The following is a 24,638-nucleotide window of genomic DNA, read 5'->3' as shown; positions in this document are numbered from 1 at the left end:
CCTTTTACATGGAGCACTGGTTGAGGATGTCTTTGTTGAGTAACCTCGTGGTTACATTCGAAAAGGAGAAGAGGAAAAGGTGTACAAGTTAAAAAAAAGCTCTTTATGGGTTTAAATAAGCTCACGTGCTTGGTACAACTATATTGAAGCATATTTCATCAAGGAAGGTTTTAAAAAATATGATTATGAGCATATCCTTTTTGTTAAACAAAAAAAAGAAGGCAGCATGCTCATTGTAAGTTTATATGTTGATAACCTTCTATCTACAGGAAATGACGAGTTAATGTTTGCTGACTTTAAGAACTCGATGATGCTTGAGTTTGACATGATCGATCTCGGTAAAATGAAGTACTTTTTGGGTTTTGAAGTCTTGTAGAAATCTGGTGGAATCTTTCATTGTTAAAGAAGGTATGTTGATGAGGTGTTGTAGCATTTTAGGATAGATCAAAGCAACTCAATTCAAACTACATGTATTTCTGGATTCAAGATTTGAAAAAATGAAAAGGTACAAAGGTGGATAAAACAAATTTCATGCAAATAGTAGATTGTCTTATATATCTCACCTCAACTCGTCTAGATATGGTGTTTGTTGTCAGTCTTTTAAGCAGGTATACGGAGAATGCTACTCAACTTCATTTACAATTAGCAAAATGGATGCTCAGGTATTTACATGGAACAATAGAGTTTGGAATTTTCTACAAGAAGGAAGCAATAAACTTGTAGCATATATTGACAGTGATTATGCCAGTGACCTAGATGATAGAAAAATACAACTGGAAATGTCTTCCTTTTTTGGTTCTAGAGCTATATCATGGTGTTTAAGAAACAATCAATTGTAAGTTTGTCAACCACGGAGGTAGAATTCATTGTTGCGGCATCATGTTCCTTTCAGGCTATTTGGTTAAAAAGGTTGCTCATGACACTTGATCAAAGAGAGCAAGAGTCAATCCAATGTGACAGTAGTTCTGCAATCAAGTTATCGAGAAATCTAGTTATGCATCGGCGTAGCAAGCATATAAATGTTCGTTTTCACTTTCTTTGAGAGCTCGTACAGACAAGAGTGATAAAAACTGATTCATTGTAACACCACATAACAGATTGCTGATATAATGACAAAACCTCTCAAGCTTGATGTTTTCTTGAAGCTGCGAGCACTAAGTTATTTGTGTTAAAGAATTTAGTTGAAGGGAGGAATGGTTAGAAATTAGTCTAATAAAATCCAAATTTATCTGAGATTCTTTGCTTTAGAATAGGACTTAATTAGTTAGAAGTCTAGCACGTAACTTCTTGCTTATAGCCTTGTTTACTTTCCATTCAACAACACTCAGAATTCCTTTCATAATCTTTCTCTTTCTTTAAAATACTATTTTAGTCACATGAATAAAGAGGTAAAGAGAGAAGAAAATTCCTATTTTTAAAGAGAGAAAGGGTGTGTGAGAAAGAGAGAGGGAAATTTACATAACTTCTCACCCTTGCGCTCTCTCTCTTTCTCTACGAATTGCTTTCTTTTATGGACACTAGAAGAAATACCTGATACAAATTATTGGGTATGAAGTGTCCTACAAAAATCGTAATTCAAAGAAATTAGATAAAAATGAAAATAAATATCAAAATAATTATTTTAATATAAGGATCAAAATAGATGTTTTTAAGGGAGAGATTAAAATGAACTAAAATATTAAAAATAAATATTTTGAAATATAAGGACGAAAATATATCATAGTAAAAAAATATTTGAGGAAAATAATATTTAAACTTTAATACATAGTATTAAATATTCGTTGACGTCAAAGTGAGCAGCTTAATAATTGGTATATATCTCCAATCAAGAAGTTGTGGGTTCGATACATATTGTACTAACAAAAATCGACAAAATATAAAAAAAGATTGGAATAAAATTACACTAATATAGACCTTTGACATTATCATTGATTTACTATAAATTTCTTTATCAAGAGAGGGGAAAAAAATTGATTATGCATGTTCCTGTGTTTGATATCCATCTTCTCAAAATTACAACAATATGAGCAGCTCCGTTTTCTTCTCCGCGCCTCAATCCTTCTCCCACCTGTTTCAAATTTTCTTCTCCAATGGCGTCTCTCTCCTTGTCGTTTCACAGAGAGAGAGAGGGGGGGAGAGTTTCGCGGGATTTGGGTTCAGATTGGATAGAAATCTGCATTGACTGAATTTAAAATTATTGTAGAAAATAGAATCATGATTCCGATTTCGAATTCTTGTTATTTTTCCTTTTCAAATTTCAACTCGAATCGCGGTGTTATGTTTCATATCTTGATTCGTATTCGTTTTACTGCTTCTTTCTTCGGTGCGAGGTTGTTGTTGTTGTTATGATTTCTTTTATGACGAGCTTTAATTTTGATTTCAACAATGCCTCTTCACGTTGCTCGAGAAGCTTCCAAGGTTCCCCCCTTTCATATAGGCTTTCTCGTTCTTCGCTTTCGATTTAATTTTTTCTTTAGATGGTTGATTCATGAAAATTTGTGAAGCTATGGAGAAAAATATGCGCCGAAACGTCCATAGAAGCTTCGCTTCTTGCCGAAAGCTGGAAATATATCCTTGCCGGCATTTTCTTTCAGGTTTGATCTCTCACGTTCTTTTATAAATGCTTTGATTTCTGATTTATTTTTGTCGAATCCCTTCGTTTTGATTATTTTTTCTATTGTAACCGTTGCGAAAGATTAAAGAGCGTTTCTCATCTTCTCAAGATCACTGCAAAATGATTTACTGTTCTGCATTTTTTTTTTCAATCTATATTAGCTCTAGTCGTGCCAGAAATCCGATCGGATAATTTACTTATTTATATATTTTTGCCTAAATTATAGTTTCGGAATTGGCTTTTGTAATAACTATTCCATTGGCATTTTCATATTCAACTTTTGAACTAATAGTTTGGAGCTGTAATGGAAGTGATGATGTGAGGCATTATCTTCTTATGTATGACAAAGAATTGTCTCTTTCAACACTTACAAATGATTATTTTGAATAATTGAACACTAAATTATTATGTAAATGGGGTTTTTGGATGGCAAGTTTGTTAAACCTGAATAAACGATGGCACTGAACTTCTGCTAAGCTATAAGCTGTAGTTGGTTGAAATGATGGTCTTTGATTTGAAAAGTATGACATAATGTATACAGTCCTTTCTTGTACGAATTTCTTATTTGATTGATTCTGTTTTGCAGTATATCCATGGTTTGGCTGCTCATGGAGTTCATTACTTGCACCGGCCCGGGCCAACACTCCAGGACACTGGATACTTTCTTCTTCAAGTGGGTACTACTTTTAGTATGAAACCCTTTAATTCCAATTTAAAATAATAGGATTGCTATTATGATAGGTTGAGAATATTATTAGCATACTAAGAGTATATTAGTAATTGGATTAGGGAGTTTGGGTTATGAACAAAGTGAGGGGAAAAGAGAGGGAAAAGGATGAAGGTGGGCAACTGGTAGCATGGTATACTTGGTAGTTATTGTAGTTCTTATATTTTGTTATATTTCAATATATTTCTAGTTCGGGTTCTATCACAAAACTTAGATTAAGTTTTCTTTCTTTGGATTCTTACTTAGGAACTCGGTGAAGACAAAGCTTATATTAGTGAGACTGTCTTCTTCTTTATCTTTTTTTCTTTTGTGTTGGTAAGTCCTCTTGCTTTAATCTTTACTGGATATTATGCTTGTTATTATGTTACTGATTTCATGTTCTGAAGAGGATTCTTTGTCTAAATATACTGTTATGTTACAGTGGACACTGCACCCTTTCGTTTTCCAGAGCAAAAAGATCTATACAGTTCTGATATGGTGCAGGGTTCTTGCCTATTTAGTTGTACGTATAAATATCACCATCTCCCTCGCTCACTAATTTTCCTTCAAGTTTCTACTCTTTCATGGATTCTTAATGAATATAAGCTATGGTTTATTACATCTTTATTGGAATGAACATTTCCTGAAGAACAAAATGGTGCTTAGAATCATTTCTCTCGCTCAACACTTCTGGCTTCGATCATTTCATCCAAGAGGCTGTTGGTTAATTAAGATATCAAGTTGACTGGTTAGAAACTTAGGATATTTAAACGATGATGTAGTTAACCACAATAGGTTGACCTAGTAGTTACATAGTGTCAATGGAAAAAGAAAATGGTCTAGAAGAAATGGGTTCAAACCATGGTAGCCATCTACCTTGAAATTAATGTTCTACAAATTTCCTTGGTACTTAAATGTATTAGGATTAGCCGGTTAGGCAATTGTCCATGTCCCATGAGATTGAACACTCATGGAGATTAAAAAATTGATGGTGTAGCTAACTTTTTGTTCATTGAATTTTCTTTATAATACATTAGTCTTTGCTTCTATGTCTACACGTTTTTTTTTCCCTCACAGAACAGTTGTCTTTAGATTTACTGTCTTGTCTATTTCCAAATTCAGTTTTCACTTTTGTTACGAATGATGAACAGTGGAAACAAAGTTATTCATCTTCTTTTCTGCTTATATCTGTTAAGTAACAGGGTTTACTCTGTTTTAAATGCCTTTGACCTTTACAAGGCTTGTCAGTTCCTGAGGATAATCACATTCTATTCAACCCAGCTTCCTGGTCCCAACTACCATTGTCGTGAGGTAAATGAAGTGACGTATAATATCAATGCATACTTTTCAGCCTTCTGATACTGATGCCCGTAGCAATCAATGTTAATACACTTGTTGATCTTAAAATATTCTAAAATTAAATAATCACGCCGTTTCAGGGCTCAAAACTTGCCAAGCTGCCTCCTCCAGATAGCGTAGTTGAAGTTCTGCTAATCAACTGTCTGTCACATGTGACTTGGGCCTTCCATTTTGCCTCAGTTATATGCCTCCATAAGATGGTCTTTTAAATCGTGCTTATCATTTTTAAATTAATGTGCAGTTCCAAGAGGGCTCAATTACGGCTGTGGAGATTTGATATTTTCATCCCACATGATATTTTCTTTAGTGTTTACTCGCACATATCATAAATATGGAATGGCAAGGTATTCACAATTATCACGATTCGTGCTCTTTCATATGCTGTTTTCGTCTCTGATATGTCTTAATGGATGAACTAAGTCTCTTCCTGGCTATGTATTTGATTCATAATATACCCAGTTGAACATAATCGGAACTCATCCTTGCAGATTTGTCAAAATACTTGCTTGGCTTCTTTGTGTAATTCAGAGCATCCTCATCTTAGCGTCTCGCAAGCATTATACAGTAGATGTCATTGTTGCTTGGTAACTCGAAGATTCCATCTTAATTGGAATTGTCGAATATGGTTTAAGTTTACTTGTCAAAGTTATTTATCATTTTTGCCTTGCCTGCAGGTATACTGTAAATTTGGTTACATTTTTTGTCGACAGAAAGTTGCCAGGTTTGAACTGTAACAACTCTCTCTATTATACTCAAGTTGATCATTACCTCTTATATAGAAGTAGTAAAACTACTTCTTTTAACCCTTTCGTTTACAGAGTTGCCCGAGAGGCCTTCTGGCACCGTATCACCTTCGCTTCTTCCATTGAGCTCCAAGGATAGCAAGGACAAGGAAGAGCTTCACAGGCTTGTGAATGGAAATTCTGTGGGAATTACTCATTGAAGAAGATGAATGAAAAGTTGTGAATGTCTCTGGTAATGATTTTCTTTTTAGCCCTTTCTTTATATGGAAAGGTCGGGGCCGGGGCATGTCAGTTGAGAATTTCAGATAGGGATGATCTTAGTGACTTAGACAGGAAGAGACTAACAGCATAGAGAGGGTAAGCAAAGGCATGGGCTGAAGATAGCTGTGATGCCGTTTGGAAAGTTGGAAATGGAATCTTGAACTGATGGCCATCCTGTAATTATAGGCTGTGTTGTTTTGCTAGGATCTGAATACAGTGCAGTTTTTTCTTTCAGAAAGAAAAAATTCATTCTGTTCCAATTGATTTTTTTTTCCTTTCCTAGTTAAATTTTGTAAAGTAGTCAACTAGTCAGATGGAGATCCAGTCAGATTTTTACTCTAAATTTGGTTCAAATGATAACCAACATCATAAGAAGTCAAGAAAATGATCAATTAAGGGTAGATTCAAGTAGATTTTGTTCACTTAGTGCTAAAATATGACTGTTAATTATTAGTTCTTGATCAATTATACTACAATGTGGAAAAAATATATAGTTGTTATTTATTTATTCTTTTTTTTAGTTCAAGAGAGATCCGATCCTCTGACCTTTTGGTTTATAATCAATATTTTAACCAATTAAACTATTTATTATGTTTGTATCATGAGTAGGATAAACCTTCAATTTTGTCTCTTGGGCCTTTGGTTTAAAGCTATAAGTCTATGTTTGGATTGGTGATTAAAGCTATAAGTCTATGTTTGGATTGGTGATTTGTGATCATATAATCTATGTTTAGTTTATGGAGTTACTATTTATTAGTGTATAGCCTAAAAAGGTGAGTTTGAACAGCTTGGATTTATTTAATTTGTCGGTTTACCTAACATATCTTTGTTAGGAATTTATATCAGGGCATCAGATGTCGACATTTCCATCAATACTTTTATGTCTATGAGCTTGAATTGTCATTTTCATAGAATTGTAAAAAAATCAATCAAATATAAAAAATATTACCATAACATCATTGTATTATTATATTTATATTAATAAATTTTAATTTATTTTGGAAATGTAACATTGTTAGTTTAAGTATTTTTTATGAATTATTTTTTTTCGGAATTTTTTCAGATATACCTATTGACATTGACATTTTACTGATATTATTTATGAAATTGAGACCGACATCGGGAAATGTGAAGAATTTTTTAATTTGAACTTTAAAATATAGCTTTTTTTCTAATAGTAATTTAGAACTAAAATGATGTCCGATTTTTATTTATGTTAAATAGATTCCAAGCTGGCAATTCTTATAATTTTGTAGTTAAGTCTCCTATTTCTAATTTCCTGTCAAGAAAAAAAGAAGAGTCTCCTATTTCTAATTTGCTAGCTAATTTTTGTTTTTGTATATTTTGAATATCAAACGTAGGCTCACCTTCCTAATTTTAAATTATATAGATTCAATTTATGAGTTAAACTTTCTATTTAACATAATTCACGTCATTATCATAAGGGAAGATAACCAAACAGGAAATTCATTTTTTTAACCCTACAATCCCATTTCATTACTATTTTATTTTCTATTTTTTATTTTTTAAAATAAAATTTGTAAATACTACTTTAATTTTGCAGGGAAGCATTTCAAAATCTAAACTAAAGAAAAATAGTCTTCAAAATTTTGTTTTTGTTTCTGAAATTTAGATAAGAATTTAAATGGGTTTTAAAGAAAGGTAAAACTATCCGTTTGAATAAACGAGCATAATTTTCAAAAATAAAAAACAAAAAGGAAATAGTTACAATCGAAGTCTAATTTCAAAGCTAGTGGATCTACCCAGAACAAGGACTTTAGTGGTGAATAAAGAAATAAAAATGACCAACAACCTTTATTCACGAGGGACTTTTATTATTATTATTATTTTTTTTTAGTTCTTCATAATTCAAACCTAAATCTGATTAGCAACTATCATTCTCCTTGACATGGATCTCCATTTAGAACATGGTAGGGGTAGGAAAAGAAACTTCCGACAACTAACCCGAGATTTAACCAAAACTAAAGTAAAAATTAAAATTTATGCCCTCAAAAACTAATCTGAGATTAAACTTTAAAAAATACTAACTCATGCTAAGATTTTGTTCTACCATATTAGGGAGGAGTACAAAATTCATAGAATGAAATTAATGCCCATAGGAAAAGTTGGTGAATAATAAAATTGGGGTTGGTCAAAATCGTTGCTTACCATGTTCCATCAATAGCACCTAACCTATACCGATTTTGGCGGACCGTGCTCCACCCCGATGAACTTATGCGGTTCTGACGTATCCAGAGGCCAGAGGAGAATCCGTTCACGGTCCGTAGGACCAACACCATTCGAAGGTGGGTGGCCCGCCCCGCCTAGAACAGTCATCTTTGACTAGGCTTACACACATTCGCTCACTTACGCTGTCCCCCCTTAACTTACCCTAGCCCTCCCCCCCGATCGAGTTTTAGTTGGAGATATGTTTTATTAACTTTTAATATTAAATCAATATTAAATATTTAAAATTTAATTATTTAAATTAAATAATTGAATACAAATACTTTTTTCTTTAATAAAAAAGTTATAAGCATAATCGTCAATGTTAATTACCTGTCCTTGTGAAAGTTTTAACACAGAGTGAGTTTGAGTTGACACCTATCCATATGTCGATGTCGATAAATATTTCGAAAAAAATCACAGAAATTATAGATATTGATGCAATTTTTTTGAATTAATAAATAAGACTTCTCATCATAGTTAAATTAACCTGTAACTAACAAGTATATACTTATGGAAATGTCATTTCATATACATATATAAAAATTATTTGAATTAATAAATTCAAATTTAATAATAATTATTTAAATTGATTTTCTTTTATTTGTTTGTAGATTTGATCAATTAAATTAAATTTTTTTAAATCGATCCTTTAGTTAAATTTAATTTAAAATTTGTTTTTCTTAAATCAATTTCTTATAATCTATTTCTTTAAGATTTTGTTAGATTTTTTATATTCAAATTTAACTTAACGTTTGTTGGTTTGTTTTATTCTTTTTTAACCAAAAAGATAAGAATTTAACTTTAATTTCTTTAAAAAAAATAGAAAATGCCCCATATCAATTTTTGACTTTTCTTTTTTCTCTTCCAGAAGCTTTAAATTTACAGAAAACTGAAAAGATGTCTAGAATAGAAATCATTATTTTTTAAAGATTCGAATCCAAACTTTTCAATCCAAAATTTCTCTGGAAAAACAAGAGACCTCCCTCTAAATCTCAACTAATTAGAAGGCCACCATTTGGATCCAAATTTTCTCAACCACTTAGGGATTCACGGCAAAAAAAATAAATAAAAAATCAATATTTCCTCAACATGTCGTCGACTTGTCTGGCGAACATTTAGAACCCTGCCTATAACTTCATTTATTTTATATATCTCAAACATTAATTATCGAAATATATAGAAAAGCTGACGAATGAAAGTCCAAGAGGAAAAGTCCAACTAAATTTGGTTTAACCTTTATTTTTACACAGAAATTCAAAAATTGGCAAAAGTTACGAGGAAACTTGGTTCTCCGAAGTGTAGTATGATGTTGAGCAAGGAAAAATGGTATCTCGACTCAATCTCATATTTTCCAGACAAAAAAATAAAAATCATAGTAAATGGTGAACTATACCATTTGACTAGAATGTGCCATTTATCAGTGCTTTCTTGAACAACAAAAATAAGTTATTTTGTGAGATAGAGAGAATTAATTTGACAAAAAAATGCATAAACCAAAGTTCTGTCATTCCCAACTCACCAAACCAATTATTCAGATTGCGATTCAATTCACATTGGAGGCCTACCAGAGCCGAGTAGCTGGCCGATTAAATTGGTTACCTGAAGTATGGCAAACTAAGAATTAATACAATAAACGAAATACAAAAGTTTCATCACTAAGATGGGGTCGAGTAGTCAACAACGAAAGGTAATGCAAGTTCAAGCAAAGACATTCTATATAAAAAAAAGACTTAGAAACTGACCCCATATGGAAGTACTAAAATCTAATAAGCTACCATACATACTCCCTAGATCTCTTCACCTTATAAAGATGCTATTATCCCTCTCAATCCAAATCCCCCACAAAACAGTACAGAAACAATCCTATCATATAAATATTTTCGAGGGAACAACTAATTTATGAGTCTAGAGTTCATCACTGAATTAAAAAATATATAGAACATAGCTAGCCATCCTGTAGTGAGAAAAGAAAAATATGAAATCTGTATGAATTCCTAAACTTTGGACAGGAGTGAGTGTTTTAACAATCTCCAGAAATCCCAGGCTAATAATAAGGTGAATTATATTGCCGATGACTTCCATTTTATCAAAAAGACGCCTTGTTTCATTTGCCAAATGCACATCCTTGACTCGAAGTCAAATATGATTGGTTTTACCATATCCATAACGAGTATGGAAGTGAAGATAGCAAGTGAACAAAAACATAACAGGGACCATAAAACGTACCGGGTACATCCATCTAAATTTCCTTCAAAAAACAATAAAATTTTATTTAAATATGATATTATGAAAGATATGAATAAGGACAATATGAGCTTCATGAATTTGACTCCGACTCCGTACTTTCAGACATAACAAAAGACTGTAATTCGAATTTTATCAGATGGAATACAATACAAATGTTCATGTATTATTTGATCAACGTACATCTCATAAACTGAAAGGCATAAAGAGCATATTTAAAGGTAGAAATCAGCTTACTTGCCAATACTTGGAAACACAGCGATCAATACAACTATTTTCACCCATATTCAGCTCAGATTCCTTGTACCTGAAAAAGAGAGCAATTGTTAAATGACAAAAAACCATGCATAATTTAAAAAATGCATGTGATAGAACTAACATGAGAAATAATTGATTATAATTCCAAAACTACAACCGAAAGAAATTGAAAAGGATTTCAAGAAGAGGACTGTACTTCTTGTCAACGCATTTGTTAAAACATGTGTGTGTAAGCCTGAAAGACAGAAAACCAAAGGCATATAGGTCAGCCCCACAAAGAAGGTAAAAGAATGAAGCTCAAGAAGGCGATAGATTTAGAATCTTTCCCCAGGACACAATGACAAAGTTATAGAATACAAGAATTTAACGTTTTCAATGATAGGCTTATGTTATCTCTCATTTTCCAAATATTTTTATTAAAAAGCTAAAAAAAAAAAGAGTAATGTAATAAAACCTACTTGTTGAACAGTTCAACTCGATATTCCATCTCCTTTTCTGCCATACCAAATATCTGCTCAAATGCAAAACTTAAAAATTAAAATCAATTTATGATGGTAATTGTGAACTTATAACTACATTTCAGATATATCTGCATGGTAAGATTTTGGCAGAAACTAATAAATTCAACATATTCATCACTTTAAATGGACAGAGATGAACATATTAATGCGTGAACACCAGTTGCCTCATGAGAGCAGACTTGAAATTAATGAAAATTTAATTGTCCAATTTGGAGGAACCCGCCGCAAAAAGAACACAGATTCCACACTAGATCTGGGATACTTGTAATGAACTGAACCCAATACCAATATCCCAAATCAATGCTAAAATTTACAACGAGAGAAGAAAATTAAAAACCTCGCAAAGACAGAAAAACCAACCTGTTCCTTGTCCAAAGCCGACGGCACATCGTTAGGAGAAGCCATTGAGACTCTGAATCAAGCAAAACCACATCCCAAAAACTCAATTACCCACCAGAAACGAAAAATTCGATTAGAACTAGCAGAGTAGACGATTCGGACAAACTTACTTCGTATGAACCGCCAATGAAAAATTTATAGATCCGTAGCTCTGTCTTTAATCGGGTTCGGTAGCTCGATTTGAAAAATCTGATGAGTCGCTGATGGAGGACGCAAAACCCCACTGCAAAGTTCCTGGTACACGATGAAATGGCTAGGGTTTTAGGAAACTGGAGATTCTTTTTTAGGTTTAAACTTAAAGGGAAGAATAATTTATTTCAATTCATTCAAGTGGTGAAGGTGATTTTGTACAACCGAACCGATGTCCAATATGTCAACCGAACCGGTTGAAAATTGATTTTTAGCATTTCTTTTTAAAAAAAAAAAAAAAAACCAACACTTCGTTTGAGAAATAGTAGAACAATCTCGAGGGACCAAGATAGTCGGCCACTCTGGGATATTGAACTTCCAACAATTACTTTCCTCAATCTCAAGAGGCGCAAGAGAGTAGGCACAAAAATTGCCATATTTATCCACCTTGCTAAAACAGAAAACACCATAAGGATTCTTCAAGTTCGAGATTTCATCGATAACCCATACAATTTCAGTGAGATCATCTTCTTCCCTTCAAAGCAATTTCACCACTTCAACCGAATCAAACTCTACTTAAATTGGGTAAGCCACCCGCCCAAGCAAATTTCTCCATTCCCCCAATATGGCCAAGGTCTCCAACATCTTCACACTTTTTGGGGTGCCCACGGACTAATTATCCGCAAGGATAATAACACCATCCCAATTTCGCACCACCCAACCTCCCAAACCCCCTTTCATCTTCACACATTTTTAGCATTTCCAATACCACAAATGAAAATGTGTAATTAAATCTTGAGTTTTTGAAGAAAAGCAATATACCTTAGGCCAGGTTCATGTTGGCATTGATTTTTCGTTTTCAATAAACTGAAGTTGGCTCAGGTGGTTGGAGTAGCTGTTGGAGGAATAAGGAGCGAACTCGGTTTGATTTTATTAACCAAATACAATTTTTTTTCTTCGGGCCTTGTTTGATTTTTAGTTTTAGTTTTTGAAAATTAAACTTGTGAACATTACTTTTACTTTCACCACCTATGTATTTCTTTGTTTTACATCTACAGCTTAAAAACATTTTCAAAATCTAGGAAAAGTTTTGAAATTAATAATATATATTTGGTAATGATTTTTATTTTTTGTTTTTGATTTTTCTGTTTTCTATTTTTAGTTTTCAGTTTTTGAAAAACAAAAACCATATAGGTTTTATAAACTCTTTTTTGTTTTTTAAAAATAAAAAACCAAACATGTTTGATAATCCTTCTTCGTTTTCTAATTTAAAAATGTTAGAAAGGTGTTAAGAGATATGCTAGAGAGAGAAAATTTAGGTAAAGATGACAATAATATGAGGCAGGAGTCAGGCATGCTTTTCCATCCTTGTCCTCGTGGATATTTTTAGTCCATGTGTTAAGAACTCTTGAGACTTTGACTTAAGAACCTTGCTAACAAACAAAACTCATAAAAACCGATTATGTAATCAACCCAAAGAAAGTAAAAAAAAAAAAAAAAAAAAAAACTGGATTACTTTTTTTATCGAATATCTTAAGGTAAGAAAACTTGTTCCTGTTTGAGACTCAAATCACTCCACAAGCAAGATAGATCAAATTTTATTTGAATTATCCTAAACATGCAAGTTATCACAAGATGACAAAATACATTAACTTTTAGCTAAAAGAATCAAAGGCTAATTTCATTACATCCCAATTATATATTCTCAAACTTGACATACATTACTATATATAACCTCTAAAATAGTCCCTAAAGTAACATAGGATCATTAGAAGGGTTGGAACACTCAAGCCAATCAATGTCATAGATAACTATTAACTAATTGTAACAAAAAAAGGTAAATGAAAAGTCTTAAAACTTAAAAACATAAAGAGACACCATAAATTCGAGAATTAATATTGCAATCAGCAAACCAAGAGTTTTGTAACCATATAGGATTAAATAAAGCCTCATTTAAAATATCATGAACTTGAGTTCCATAATTGATGCTTTTGTCTTGAATGAAGTTTGAGTTGATTTATTTTTCTTAGAATATGTTGGAGATTCATATCACTCTGTCCCCACCCCATTCTCTGATTTCGAGGATCGAGATGCTCTGGTTGAGGAATATTAGCTCGTTTGGGTATGGAGATGGGAAAAATTATCGGTTTAATAAATATTTTAATTATTTTTATAATTTAAAAAAGTAAGAAAGAGTAGTAAATATATCAAAATTATTATTACAAAGATAAACAACTATTTTTTAAAATGTTTAATATTTATTCTTAATTTAGTAAAATAGTTAATAAAGTATATATTTATTATGTAAAAAATGGAATTTGGGATGGGATTGAGGCATTGTGGGAAATGAATTCTCTGTTATTGAAGCGGGTACCCAAGCCTGATTTTGTCATCGTTAATGTATAACTAAAGTTTAGATAGATTAAAAAAAACTTTTTAAAGAGAAATTTTAAAGATAGTAAATTTAGAGAGAACAAAAATATTTAAAGAAAAAAATTAGTGAAAGAAAAGTTAAAGATAAAAAAGGAAAATTTTAGAGAAAGAGAGTAAAATGTAGAGAGCAAAGGACACATGTTAGAGGAAGAAAGAAACATATGGTCCTGAATGGGTATCTAAAATATTAATTTTATAAAATACTCTTCTTTAGATGCCCATTATATATATGTGTAGTATGTTTCATTAAAACAAGAAAAACTATATATATATATATATATTTCATATAATTTTAATAAACCGAAAAAGGTACAATATATTTGCTCCCCTCAGGTAAACATCACTTGAGATCTCTGAGTCGCCGCACTCCAGTGTTGTGAACGAGTTTTTTAAATATTGCAGTAAATAATGCTTTGTATATAGGTCTGCTAGGTTATCTTTTGAGTAAATTTGTTGTACAATAATGTCGTCATTTTCTTAAAGATCACGAGTGTAGAAAAGTTACGATGAAATATGTTTTGTTCTATCTCCTTTAATATATCCTCCTTTTATTTGGGACATACATGTTGTGTTGTCTTCGTATAATGTTGTTGGAAGACTTTTAAAAGATAAACAACATGCTCCACAAATGTGCTAAGTCGTTGATCTTAGCCATACTCACTCTCGACTAGCCTTGTGAATTGCAAGAATTTCAGCATGATTTGAGGAGGTGGCTGTTATGATTTGTTTCACTGATCGTCATGATATAGCAGTTCCTCCACATGTAAATAGATAGCCTTGTTGGATTGGTATCGCAACCTTAGAGGGGGGTGAATAGGGTTTAATTAACAAAATATAAACTTTTTAATAAATTGGCCCAATTTAAACAAAAATAATACACTTTTTGAGATATGCAATTTTAAAAAAGTAAGATAAAATAAATTCTAACGCAAACAAGAGAAATTTAAAGCAAACAGTAAAATTCTAAGATTAATTACAAAAATAAATAAGAGAGAGAGTTAGAGAAATTTGACACCGGAAATTTTTATAGTGGTTCGGCACAACTGTCATACTCCACTTCTCAAGCACCTCTTGGGTTGTAAATTGAAATTCTGACTCTTTCCCAGTAGGAGTCAAACCGGTACCCTACTCTTCACAAGAGCAAAGATGATTCTCTCCACGGTGAGGATCACACCGTTACAATGAGTTGGAAATTTCGAAACATACTTACAAACTCTCAAATAGAGTACATGTACAAATTTGAGCTCACAAAAATTCATCCTCACAACAAAAAATTTCTCTCACAAATAAGATGAAAAGAAAAATTGAAATTTGGAGAGATTAGCAAATGAGAATTTTGAAGTTATAAAGGATTGAGAATAAAAGAAATTGTATGATTTTGGAGGAGAAGTTGAGTTTAAATAGACGGAAGAAAATGGTAAAAAAAAATCAAGTTTAATTTTGGACCATTAAATCTTAATTATTAAAAAATGAAGGGTTGAGATAAATTTAAAAAAAATGAATTAAGAATTATATAATAATAAAATAATACATATATATAATAATGTGATTTTGAATTTTATATATATATGTGTGTGAGAAACGGTAAAAATTTTCAAAACCCTTTTTTTACCATTTCTTTTCTTTTCCCTTTCTATATATATATTAACAAAACAGGCTTGTCATTTGTCAACCTACGAATTGTCCACGTCACTTTCTCGGGTATTTTCCTTTCTTGTTTCGATCGCAACTTCACCGTCTGAGTTCCGATTTGAATGATCCAATAATCGTTAGAATCGTTGTAACGAACTCTACGTTGTGGACACTTTAAAAAAACTAAAATTATCAATAAATAAAAATTATGTTTGTTATCATCAAAACATTAATTAATTAATTAAAATTAATTAATTTGATATTAAGGGTCAAAAAACCAACAAACCTATTTGAGATCTAGTTTTTTGTGGATCAGATAAATATCCAGCATCTACATTACCAACTAGATCAAAATTTGATTTGTTAGAGCAAACAAACTCATATCAATTGTCCTTATAAGATAACATAGTATATGCTTAACTCAATTCCAATGTCTTTTTATTGGAGAAAAACTATATCTAGCTAATAAATTTACTGAAAATGCTATATCTGGCATTGTATTATTTGCAAAATACATAAGTGCACCAATTGCACTAAAATTGGTACTTCAAGACTAAGAAGTTCTTCATTATCATTTCAAGATCGAAAATATCTTTGTTCACATCAAGTGAACTATCTTTGTTCACATCAAGTGAACGAACTTCTATTGAATTGTTCAACGGATGTGCTTTATCCATATAAAATATTTTTAAAACTTTTTTTTTGTATAGGGATGAACAAATATTCCACATGCTAAATGCTCAATTTGCAAGTCAAGGCAAAAAAAATTTTACCCCAATATTTTTCATCTCAAATTCTTTCTTAAGATATTCTATAGTTTTTAAAAGCTTTTCATGAGTTCCAATTATATTCAAATCATCAACATATACAGTTATAATGACAAATCCCGACTTTGATTTTTTATAAAACACAAAAACAAATTGGATTATTTTGATATTATTCTTTCAACAAATATCCACTAAGACGATTATACAACATTCATCCTGATTATTTTAATCAATATAATGATCTCTATAACTTTATTGAATACAATTCTCGAGAACTTTGATTATACGTTTCAGGTATCTTAAATCCTTCAATGATTATCATATAAATATCATTGTTTGGATCCCATATAAATATGTTGTGATTACATTCATAAAAAGAAACATATCAAGACCTTCCAATACAGTCAGACCAATTAAATATCTTCATGTAATTGCATCCACCACTAGAGGTGTTCACTGTTCGGTTCGGTCTAGTTTAAGGGCCGAACCGACACCAAAACCGAATCTTTAGAAATAAAAAAATTTAAACTGCACCGAACAACATTAGCCACACGAACCGAACCAAACATTCGTATTGGTTTAGTTCGATTTTGCAATTCCTGACTGTTTGAGACGACTTCTTGTGGCTGAGTATTGGAATCGTTAATTTGTTTCTTCCTACTTCTCTTATTTAGGCTGCCAAGGTTGGAGGAGAAGTAGCATTAGACACAATGGTGCCGGTGGTGACAGGTGGTGGTAATAATGAGTTGGATAAATACTGAGTTGGATATGATGGTAGTCGCTGCCGGCAAAAGAGGGAAGAAAGTGGAAACAAACTAAAAATTTTAGAAGAAAAATAAGATAAAGGTTGAGGGAAAGAAGAGTGGAGGAGAATAAGAGAAATGGAAAAGGAAAAAAAATCTATGGAATTTGGTTGGAGAGAGAATAAAAATGAAGGGATTGTGGAAGTAAAATCCAATAGAAATGTAAAATAATAAAATAAAATGATTTTAGTATTTCAAGAAAATAATAATGAAAAAAAAATTTTAAGCTTAAACTTAAAAGATGTTTAGTGTTTGGAAAAAAAATAATAATTATTTAATTCGAAGACATTTAGTCTTTTGATAAAAATAATGTTAATAATAATTAAAAAAAAAGGTAAAAGCCTAAAATAGGTTTGTTAGAGAAAACTCAAATTAATGAACTTGTATTTGTATTTATGTATGTAGTGTACAATCTCTAAGTATAATCCTCCGATTAATTCTCTCGATTGTAAACTTTAATTCAATGGATTTGTGAGCTTATTCTTGAATCAATGAAGTTGGTGTCTTCTGCTTCTTGTTTGTCAAAAGATCTTTGAAATCTTTGACTTTAAACATTGTTGAAGATCTTCAGCTTGTTGATGAAGCTTTTAGGCTTATAACTTGATGAAGTTCTTCAGCTTCTAGCTTGATGAAGTTTTTCAGCTATGCAACTTGTTGAAGTTCTTCAGCTATGCAACTTGTTGAAGTTCTTCAGCTTGTTTGGCGAAACTTGCAGCTTAATGAAGTTCGAAATTTGATAGAGTCTTCAACTTGTTGCTTGACGAAGTTCTTTGGCTTGTTGAAGTTCTTCAGCTATGCAGCTTGTTGAAGTTCTTCGATTTGAAGTTTCAAAAGTTCTTCGGCTTGCAGCTCATGAAGTTGTTTAACTTGTAGCTTGTGGATGACTTTGAATGATTGTAGATGATTTTGAACACTATGATGACTCTGAATCTTCAATTCTTCAGAAACTCATTTTCCATCAAATGAGAGGTGACCTCTCTATTTATAGAGTTTTGGTGGGTCTTATATGGGTCATATGCTTGGGTACAATACCTTTTATGAGTTTGGTCCAATTAGTTGATTTCATCGGACAACCATAAGAGAGACACATGACATAACTTGATTCATTGGTTTCAAAATTAATTTAGAACACATGTAACTTTATGATTGGTCCTAAATATAATCTTAAATTGTGACTAGTGATTGGTCGAAATTTCTCCTTCAACAAGGCTATCAGCCATCAGTCGCTAGCCGTCAACCATCATTACATAAGGTCAATGTGACATGACATCACACTAGTAGACAAGTGGTATTCCATGACAGTTGTGAACAGTTAAAAAGTTTGGAGGGAAAAAAACTGTCATAAATGATGGGGGCGCATTTTTGGCAGGAAGAAACACTATTTTTCGGATTTTGTAAGTTTTATGACAGTTAAAAATTGTCACGAAAATCGAATTTTCAATGACAGTGAAAAACTGTAACGAAATGGTGGAGGCGTGATTTTGGTGGGAAAATGGCAATTTACAAAAATTTTCATGCTTTATAACATTTTATAATTGTCCAGAAAAATAAAAAAAATTTCACGTATTCCATGACAATTACTTAGACCATCTTGAGAATGTATGACATACAAAAAGTGTCACAAATGATTTTGAGCGCGTTTCATTTCTGTCGGAAAAATTGCAGCTTTATTAATGATATTAATTATTTTGAGATTGTTCGGTCGCATCGAGTATAAATTTATGCTTAATAAATTCCCCCAAATACTCCACGAAACAAGTAGAAAATGGTATTTGGTATAATGGTATACTTATCCTGCATAATCGTGCCCTTCCTCTCTTCGATCTCGAGTTTGAGCCCTATGAATTTAAATTATTTTTTCAACCCTCTATTATTATATTTTTATAAAAATAATATTAGTTAATTCTACTTTCACCAAACATTTCGTAAACAAAATATTTATATTTAAATTATACTCGAGTTTTTTTTTATTGGAATGAAAGGTAGTCAACTTAATCAATGCTTAGGAATTATTTTGGGTTTAAATTGGAACTAGTTAGGTTTGTTGGAGACTATTTATCGCCGGCCACATGTCGACAAAAGAAATGTATTGTTATTTAAGAATATCTTTGATTATGATACTCTGCCTAATTGTGCCCTTTCTCTCTTCGGTCTCGAGTCCGATGGATTTAAATTATTTTATCAACCCTGTATTATTATATTTTTACAAAATTTTACCTTTTACCATCATTAATTAATTTAATTATAATTAAAAAATAATAATATATATTTATTTCTTATCAACCATTCCTTACATAAATTTAAATTATAACCTGGATTTTTTTATTGGAATGAAAGTCAACTTAATCGAATACTTAGGATTTAATTTGGATTTAAATTGTAACTAGTTAGGTTCATGATCCTTTAAATTTTTTTATAACATAAAATCTTGAATTTTAGATAGAAATCTATTAATTAAATCTCAGTTTTGAAATTTTTTTTTCAAAGAATATTAATTGAAACTTTTTTAAAGAAAATAGAAACAATTTTTTTCAATAAAATAAAAAGAAAACGTAGTAGATATTTCTTTTTATAAAAAAAACAATAAAATATATAAACAAAAACATATTGAATTACGTGTGTGAATTATATGTTGTTAAAAAAATATTTTTTATATATATAATAATATATTATATTATATTATATCATATTAGAAATTAGGTTAACTTTACCATTTTACTCCCTCGACCCTCACCCTCTCATGCACAGCCTCCCTCCCTCCATTCTTCATGTCGTCTCTGCCTCTCCCACACTCACAGTCTTTCTCTCCCTCGTGACCTCGCCGTCGATTCACTCTCAACCCGCCCTGTTGCACTCCGCTGCCACTGTCACTAGTCGCTGCTGCCGCCGCACTCCGCAGCCAGTGCTCGTTGTCGTCGCCACACGCTGCAACAATCTCCTTCTCCTTCGTTGCGTGCAGTGATGCCACGTCACCGTTGATCGGTTAGTATTTCTCTTCTATTCTCTCCATTTTCTCGCCAGATTCGATTTTTTGAATAAATGATGCCTTTTATTTAGAGTTTGTCGTTACACTAAAAATAGTGGTGGTAAAATGTAAATTTAAAGAAACAAAGGACTGCACACAAACCTTGGAATGAACTTGGGAAAATGAAGAAACACTAGTAGAAAGTTGTCTTCCATGACAGTTGTGAACAGTAAAAAAGTTTGAATGAAAAAAAAAACTGTCGTAAATGATGGGGGCGCGTTTTTGGCGGGAAAAAACGGTATTTTTCGGATTTTGTAAGTTTTATGACAGTTAAAAACTGTTGCGAAAATCGAAATTTCAATAACAGTGGAAAACTGTCACGAATGGTGGAGGCGCGATTTTGGCAGGAAAAAACGGCAATTTACGAAAATTTTCAGGCTTTTATGACATTTTATAATTGTCAATGAAAATAAAAAAATTTCAAGTATTCCATGACAATTACCTAGATCATCTTGATAATGTATGACATACAAAAACAAATGATTTTGAGTGAGTTTCATTTCTGTCGGAAAAACTACAGCTTCGTTAACGATATTAATTATTTCGAGATTGTCCGGTCGCATCGAGTATAGATTTATGCTTAATAGTTTTCCCAAATACTCCATGAAACAAGTAGAAGATGGTATTTGTTATAGTGGTATGCTTAGTGTAATTGTGCCCTTCCTCTCTTCGGTCCCGAGTTTGAACCCTATGAATTTAAATTATTTTTTCAACCCTCTATTAATATATTTTTATAAAAAAATAATATAAGTTAATTCTAGTTTCACCAAGCATTCCATAAATAAAATATTCACATTTAAATTATACCCTGATTTTTTTTATTGGAGTGAAAGGTAATCAACTTAATCGAATGGTTAGGAGTTAATTTGAGTTTAAATTGGAACTAGTTAAGTTCATGAAGCTTCAAGTTTTTATAACATAAAACTTTGAAGTTTAGATAGAAATTTCCAAAATTAAATGTTAGTTTTGAGAATTTGTTTTTTTTTATTAGATTCTTGTCTAAATTTTTAAGAATATTAATAGTAACTATTTGAAAGAAAATAGAAAAAAGTCAATAAAATGAAAAATAAAAACTTAATAGATATTTCTTTTTGTAAAATATATATATATACATATATATATATATATATATATATATAATGGTAACATATTTAGTTACTTGTGTGAATTGAACGCTGAAGACCACTGAGAATTATGGACACATGTGTACACCAAACACCAACAAAATAAGCTGATTTTATGAAATTTTCAAGTATAATATTAATATAGTAATTATTTTTTCATTGTAGGTAATTACAATTAAAATAAATTAAATCAAACCACGCCATTTTGCGAACTTCTTTCTTCCTCATCTGTTTTCGATTTTCTTTTCAAAAAACCAAAAGTTCATTATCTTCCCCGCGACGTCGTTCAAGATCTGTTACCTAGATGATGCAAATTCACATAATCGATCGCCGACAATACAAGAATTATGAGTTTTTTCCAACGCTTTTATTCTCGACGCTGGGCAAACATTTTTTTCCCAATTAAAGAATAATAGTTGAGACTCTACCGACTATTGACTAAAATAATCTGGAAAGGAATATATTTTCGAAGCTTTTATTATCGACACTAGGTGAAGTTACTCTTACCGACGCTTTTGCCTAATAGTCGGGTAAAGTTTTGTTTTTATATATTACCACTCCCGACGATTTTTGAAATATAAGGGAGAGATTTCTATTCCCGACTATTTTATTATATAGTCAGTCAAAAATTTTCTTAATTTTTTAAATTACCACTCACGACTATTTTTAGAAAAAAAAAGTTGAATAGTGGACTTTACACCAATATTTTAATAAATTGTTGGGCGCTATTGTTTTTTATTGTTTTCAATGTTACAATTCCCGGCTATTTTCGAAATAGTCACTACCAGAAATATGACTTTTAATAGCTTTTGGGCATAGCATTTTAAAAAATGAGCTATGAAAAAGTAAATAAAAAAATGGGGAATTTGTGAAATTTGTTTATTTTGGCGCCTAATGAAAAGTTGTACAGTCTCCAAAGCAGAGTCATCTCCTCCTTGTCCTTCGTTTTTAATTTTCCTTCGTGCTCCCAGATTGGAAAGTTGTCCCCCCCCCCCCCCCCCCCGCCTACTCCAGCCAGATCTGAATGCTGTCGTGGCCGAAGTGCTCCTAGAACTGAAATTTGCATCTGTCGTCTTGCTCTAAGCAGATCCAACACTGCTGTCGCCTTCTTTCTTCCAGATCCAAAAGTTGTCAAGCTGCGCCGGCCAGATCCGTGCGCTGACGCCGCACTACTCTAGCAAGATCCAAACACTACTGCTGCTGCACTACCCCAACAAGATTTGAACGCTGCCGCCACCATCGTTCTCCCAAATCCGAAAGCTGTTGCCGCCACTTTACTCTCAGATCCGAAGCTGATCGCGCCTCCCTTAGTTCATTCTCGAGGTCTGTTACCCACACCCTTCAGGAAATCGCGTGGGGATTTCATTTTATCACGAGAGAAAACAAGGTGATGAACAGCGAAATTCTAGTTCTCTATTTCTAGGAAAAAAAATTAAATCCCTCTAAAATTTCACCTAAATCTTCAGTAGAATGTCTTTCTGCACCACTTTGCAGAGTGACAATGGTGCTACACCTCTCGGTAATTTTGTTAGGTATTCTTTTGGCTACCTATCAATATCGATATCTTGATATGTCTACTTGTGAGATTATTTTAGTTGTGGCATGTGGTAAACTTATTATGATTTTTTTCAATGTTTGATTGTTGCTTCTTCACGGAAGTGGTGTAAGAAGAAGAATAGAAGGTCTATTTGGATGGCATTGTAGCACAGTTACAGAAAACTTTCATGATGCTTCTTTCATGGTTTTTAACTTTAGAGAAGGTGAAAGGCGAAGCCAAATTCGTACTGTATGACTTATTCTCTCGTATTAGCCATATTAGAATTGCATAGGTGTTCACAAAGAATTGTCACGAAAAATATGAATCACATGGAATGAGCACCATTTAATGTTTTTTTAACAAGGAAGTAGGAAAAGATAAAGATGTAATCCAAATTGTCCAATTTATATTTATAGGGAGTGACTATTATCTTCTTCTATATTTGTCTTCACTTTTTGAACTTAATGACCTAAATTTGTAGATGGAGTTTACTGCTTCAATTGAGTTGGAAATCTTCATTTCCATTATCAATTGAGGAATTGCAGGACGACCACATTTGTTGCACATGATACTTTCGATATCTGCTTTATATTTAGAAAAAGTGGTTTCCTACTCTATCATGTGAATTATTTATGAATAGAAGAAATTTGGTATTTACATGTTAAGTTTTTTGTCATGTTATTATCATGATTATTATTATTTTTGAAGTAGGATAAAAGTCAGAGAAACTTTCTTTTTGGGCAAGCAAACAACTTGGCATCTAGCCGTTCTTTGTTTACTAGGTTTATATTTGTCATAATTTTGAGAAGCTTTACAACTGGTTTACTCTCAAATTTGATGATACTTTGATTTGAGAGGGCAGTCATTTTTTATTCGTAACATCTGATCTTTGATTAGCTTTCTTAAATGTGCAACAGTTTGAAAAGTGCAGACCATAGCATTGGGGTTGAAACTTCAATGTCCACCCTAGTACTAAGCAAGCACAAAATAGTTATCTCTATCATCAAAAGCTTCTGTGCTATTTTTCCTTAAGTTTGTACTTCTTTACTCGCACTATTTGGTTGTTGATTCTTGTGTGGTTTTCTTTTTATCTCATATTGATTTCATTTTATCATTAGCTAATTGGCTACTATTGCATCATGTTCTAGTTTTGCTTCATAATATTTGTTGATAAACTATACTTTTATGGTTGTTTCTTTGGGATTAGTATTTTCATTTAGCATTGGACTCCTTTTGTAAACATTTCTCGGATCCCTTTCCAAAAATAAAAAATAAAAAACATTACTAGGATAATAGTAAATCTTTGTTGTTGATTTTTGAAAATTTCCACGTATTTAATATTCCATTCCTTCTACCTCTGTTCTGACAAGTCATGAACACTGAAATTGTTTAATTTAATTGGCTCTCTTGTAAGTGTGATTCTCATGATTGGATTAGTGTAACAACTTACACTACTTTTTTTTTATTCATGTTCCTAGGATTGAGTGACAAGGTCTGGTGAATTTCTTTGCTAAAACAGGGAACAATATTGTATTTTCAAGAAATTCATAATCAAGTTGGTATTGCTTGTAATGGCGGTTTAATGCCATTATTAAAGTTTCTTGATTCAAAAAATTGTTCTCTTCACTTAGATTTTGGACACATACTAGCAAAGGAAAGATTTTGTTACTTCTTCACTTAGATTTCTATTATCCTAACCTTGTTTATTGCTCTGTTAACTAGTATTTTGTTCTCAAGAGTTGCTCCGTTTACTTCTCCTTTTACTCCTCCTTTTAACGACCATTATACGTCATGGTAGTTTCTTTATTGGGATGGTCCTCCCTACGATGCCTTTCATGGGATGATCTCATGCTC

The 24,638-nt window shown here is 31.9% G+C and overlaps 2 protein-coding genes across 3 annotated transcripts; one reads left to right on the top strand and one right to left on the bottom strand.

The window, feature by feature from the left end:
* Nucleotides 1-1,970: 1,970 nt before the first annotated feature.
* ATIPCS3 (Inositol phosphorylceramide synthase 3) lies at nt 1,971-6,105 on the top strand. 2 transcript variants are annotated; one of them, XM_022302210.2, is made up of 11 exons: nt 1,972-2,418; nt 2,505-2,594; nt 3,201-3,287; nt 3,588-3,656; nt 3,763-3,843; nt 4,560-4,631; nt 4,760-4,820; nt 4,921-5,023; nt 5,168-5,263; nt 5,354-5,400; nt 5,498-6,105. In XM_022302210.2, the coding sequence occupies exons 1-11, from the start codon at nt 2,386-2,388 to the stop codon at nt 5,620-5,622; spliced, it is 864 nt and encodes a 287-aa protein (XP_022157902.1). In that variant the 5' UTR covers nt 1,972-2,385; the 3' UTR covers nt 5,623-6,105. The 2 variants fall into 2 exon arrangements, with proteins under 2 accessions (XP_087978082.1, XP_022157902.1); XM_088121956.1 differs by lacking the exon at nt 3,588-3,656 and having other exon boundaries at nt 1,971-2,418.
* A 3,116-nt stretch (nt 6,106-9,221) lies between these two features.
* Nucleotides 9,222-11,641, bottom strand: TIM10 (Tim10/DDP family zinc finger protein). Its single transcript, XM_022302211.2, has 6 exons — nt 11,445-11,641; nt 11,296-11,347; nt 10,873-10,925; nt 10,611-10,649; nt 10,394-10,463; nt 9,222-9,511 (listed from the first exon to the last, which is right to left on the bottom strand). Exons 2-6 carry the CDS (start codon nt 11,338-11,340, stop codon nt 9,461-9,463), a joined length of 258 nt encoding a protein of 85 aa, XP_022157903.1. The 5' UTR covers nt 11,341-11,347; nt 11,445-11,641; the 3' UTR covers nt 9,222-9,460.
* Nucleotides 11,642-24,638: the final 12,997 nt, after the last annotated feature.

Source organism: Momordica charantia, assembly GCF_013281855.1.
Source record: "Momordica charantia cultivar OHB3-1 chromosome 3 unlocalized genomic scaffold, Mcharantia_2.0 BLBB01000003.1, whole genome shotgun sequence".
NCBI classification, from domain to species: Eukaryota; Viridiplantae; Streptophyta; class Magnoliopsida; order Cucurbitales; family Cucurbitaceae; genus Momordica; species Momordica charantia.
Note: the sequence above shows the minus strand (reverse complement) of the source record. Positions and strands in the feature narration are given on the sequence as shown.

Excerpts from the sequence above, each read along its gene's own strand:
- TIM10 (XM_022302211.2), bottom strand. The coding sequence starts at position 11,340 with ATGGCTTCTCCTAACGATGTGCCGTCGGCTTTGGACAAGGAACAG. Across the intron at positions 10,926-11,295 it reads CGGCTTTGGACAAGGAACAG|ATATTTGGTATGGCAGAAAA; the intron begins GTTGGTTTTTCT and ends GCATTTGAGCAG. Across the intron at positions 10,650-10,872 it reads CGAGTTGAACTGTTCAACAA|GCTTACACACACATGTTTTA; the intron begins GTAGGTTTTATT and ends TCTGTCTTTCAG.
- ATIPCS3 (XM_022302210.2), top strand. The coding sequence starts at position 2,386 with ATGCCTCTTCACGTTGCTCGAGAAGCTTCCAAG. Across the intron at positions 3,844-4,559 it reads GGGTTCTTGCCTATTTAGTT|GCTTGTCAGTTCCTGAGGAT; the intron begins GTACGTATAAAT and ends GACCTTTACAAG. Across the intron at positions 5,401-5,497 it reads TGTCGACAGAAAGTTGCCAG|AGTTGCCCGAGAGGCCTTCT; the intron begins GTTTGAACTGTA and ends TTTCGTTTACAG.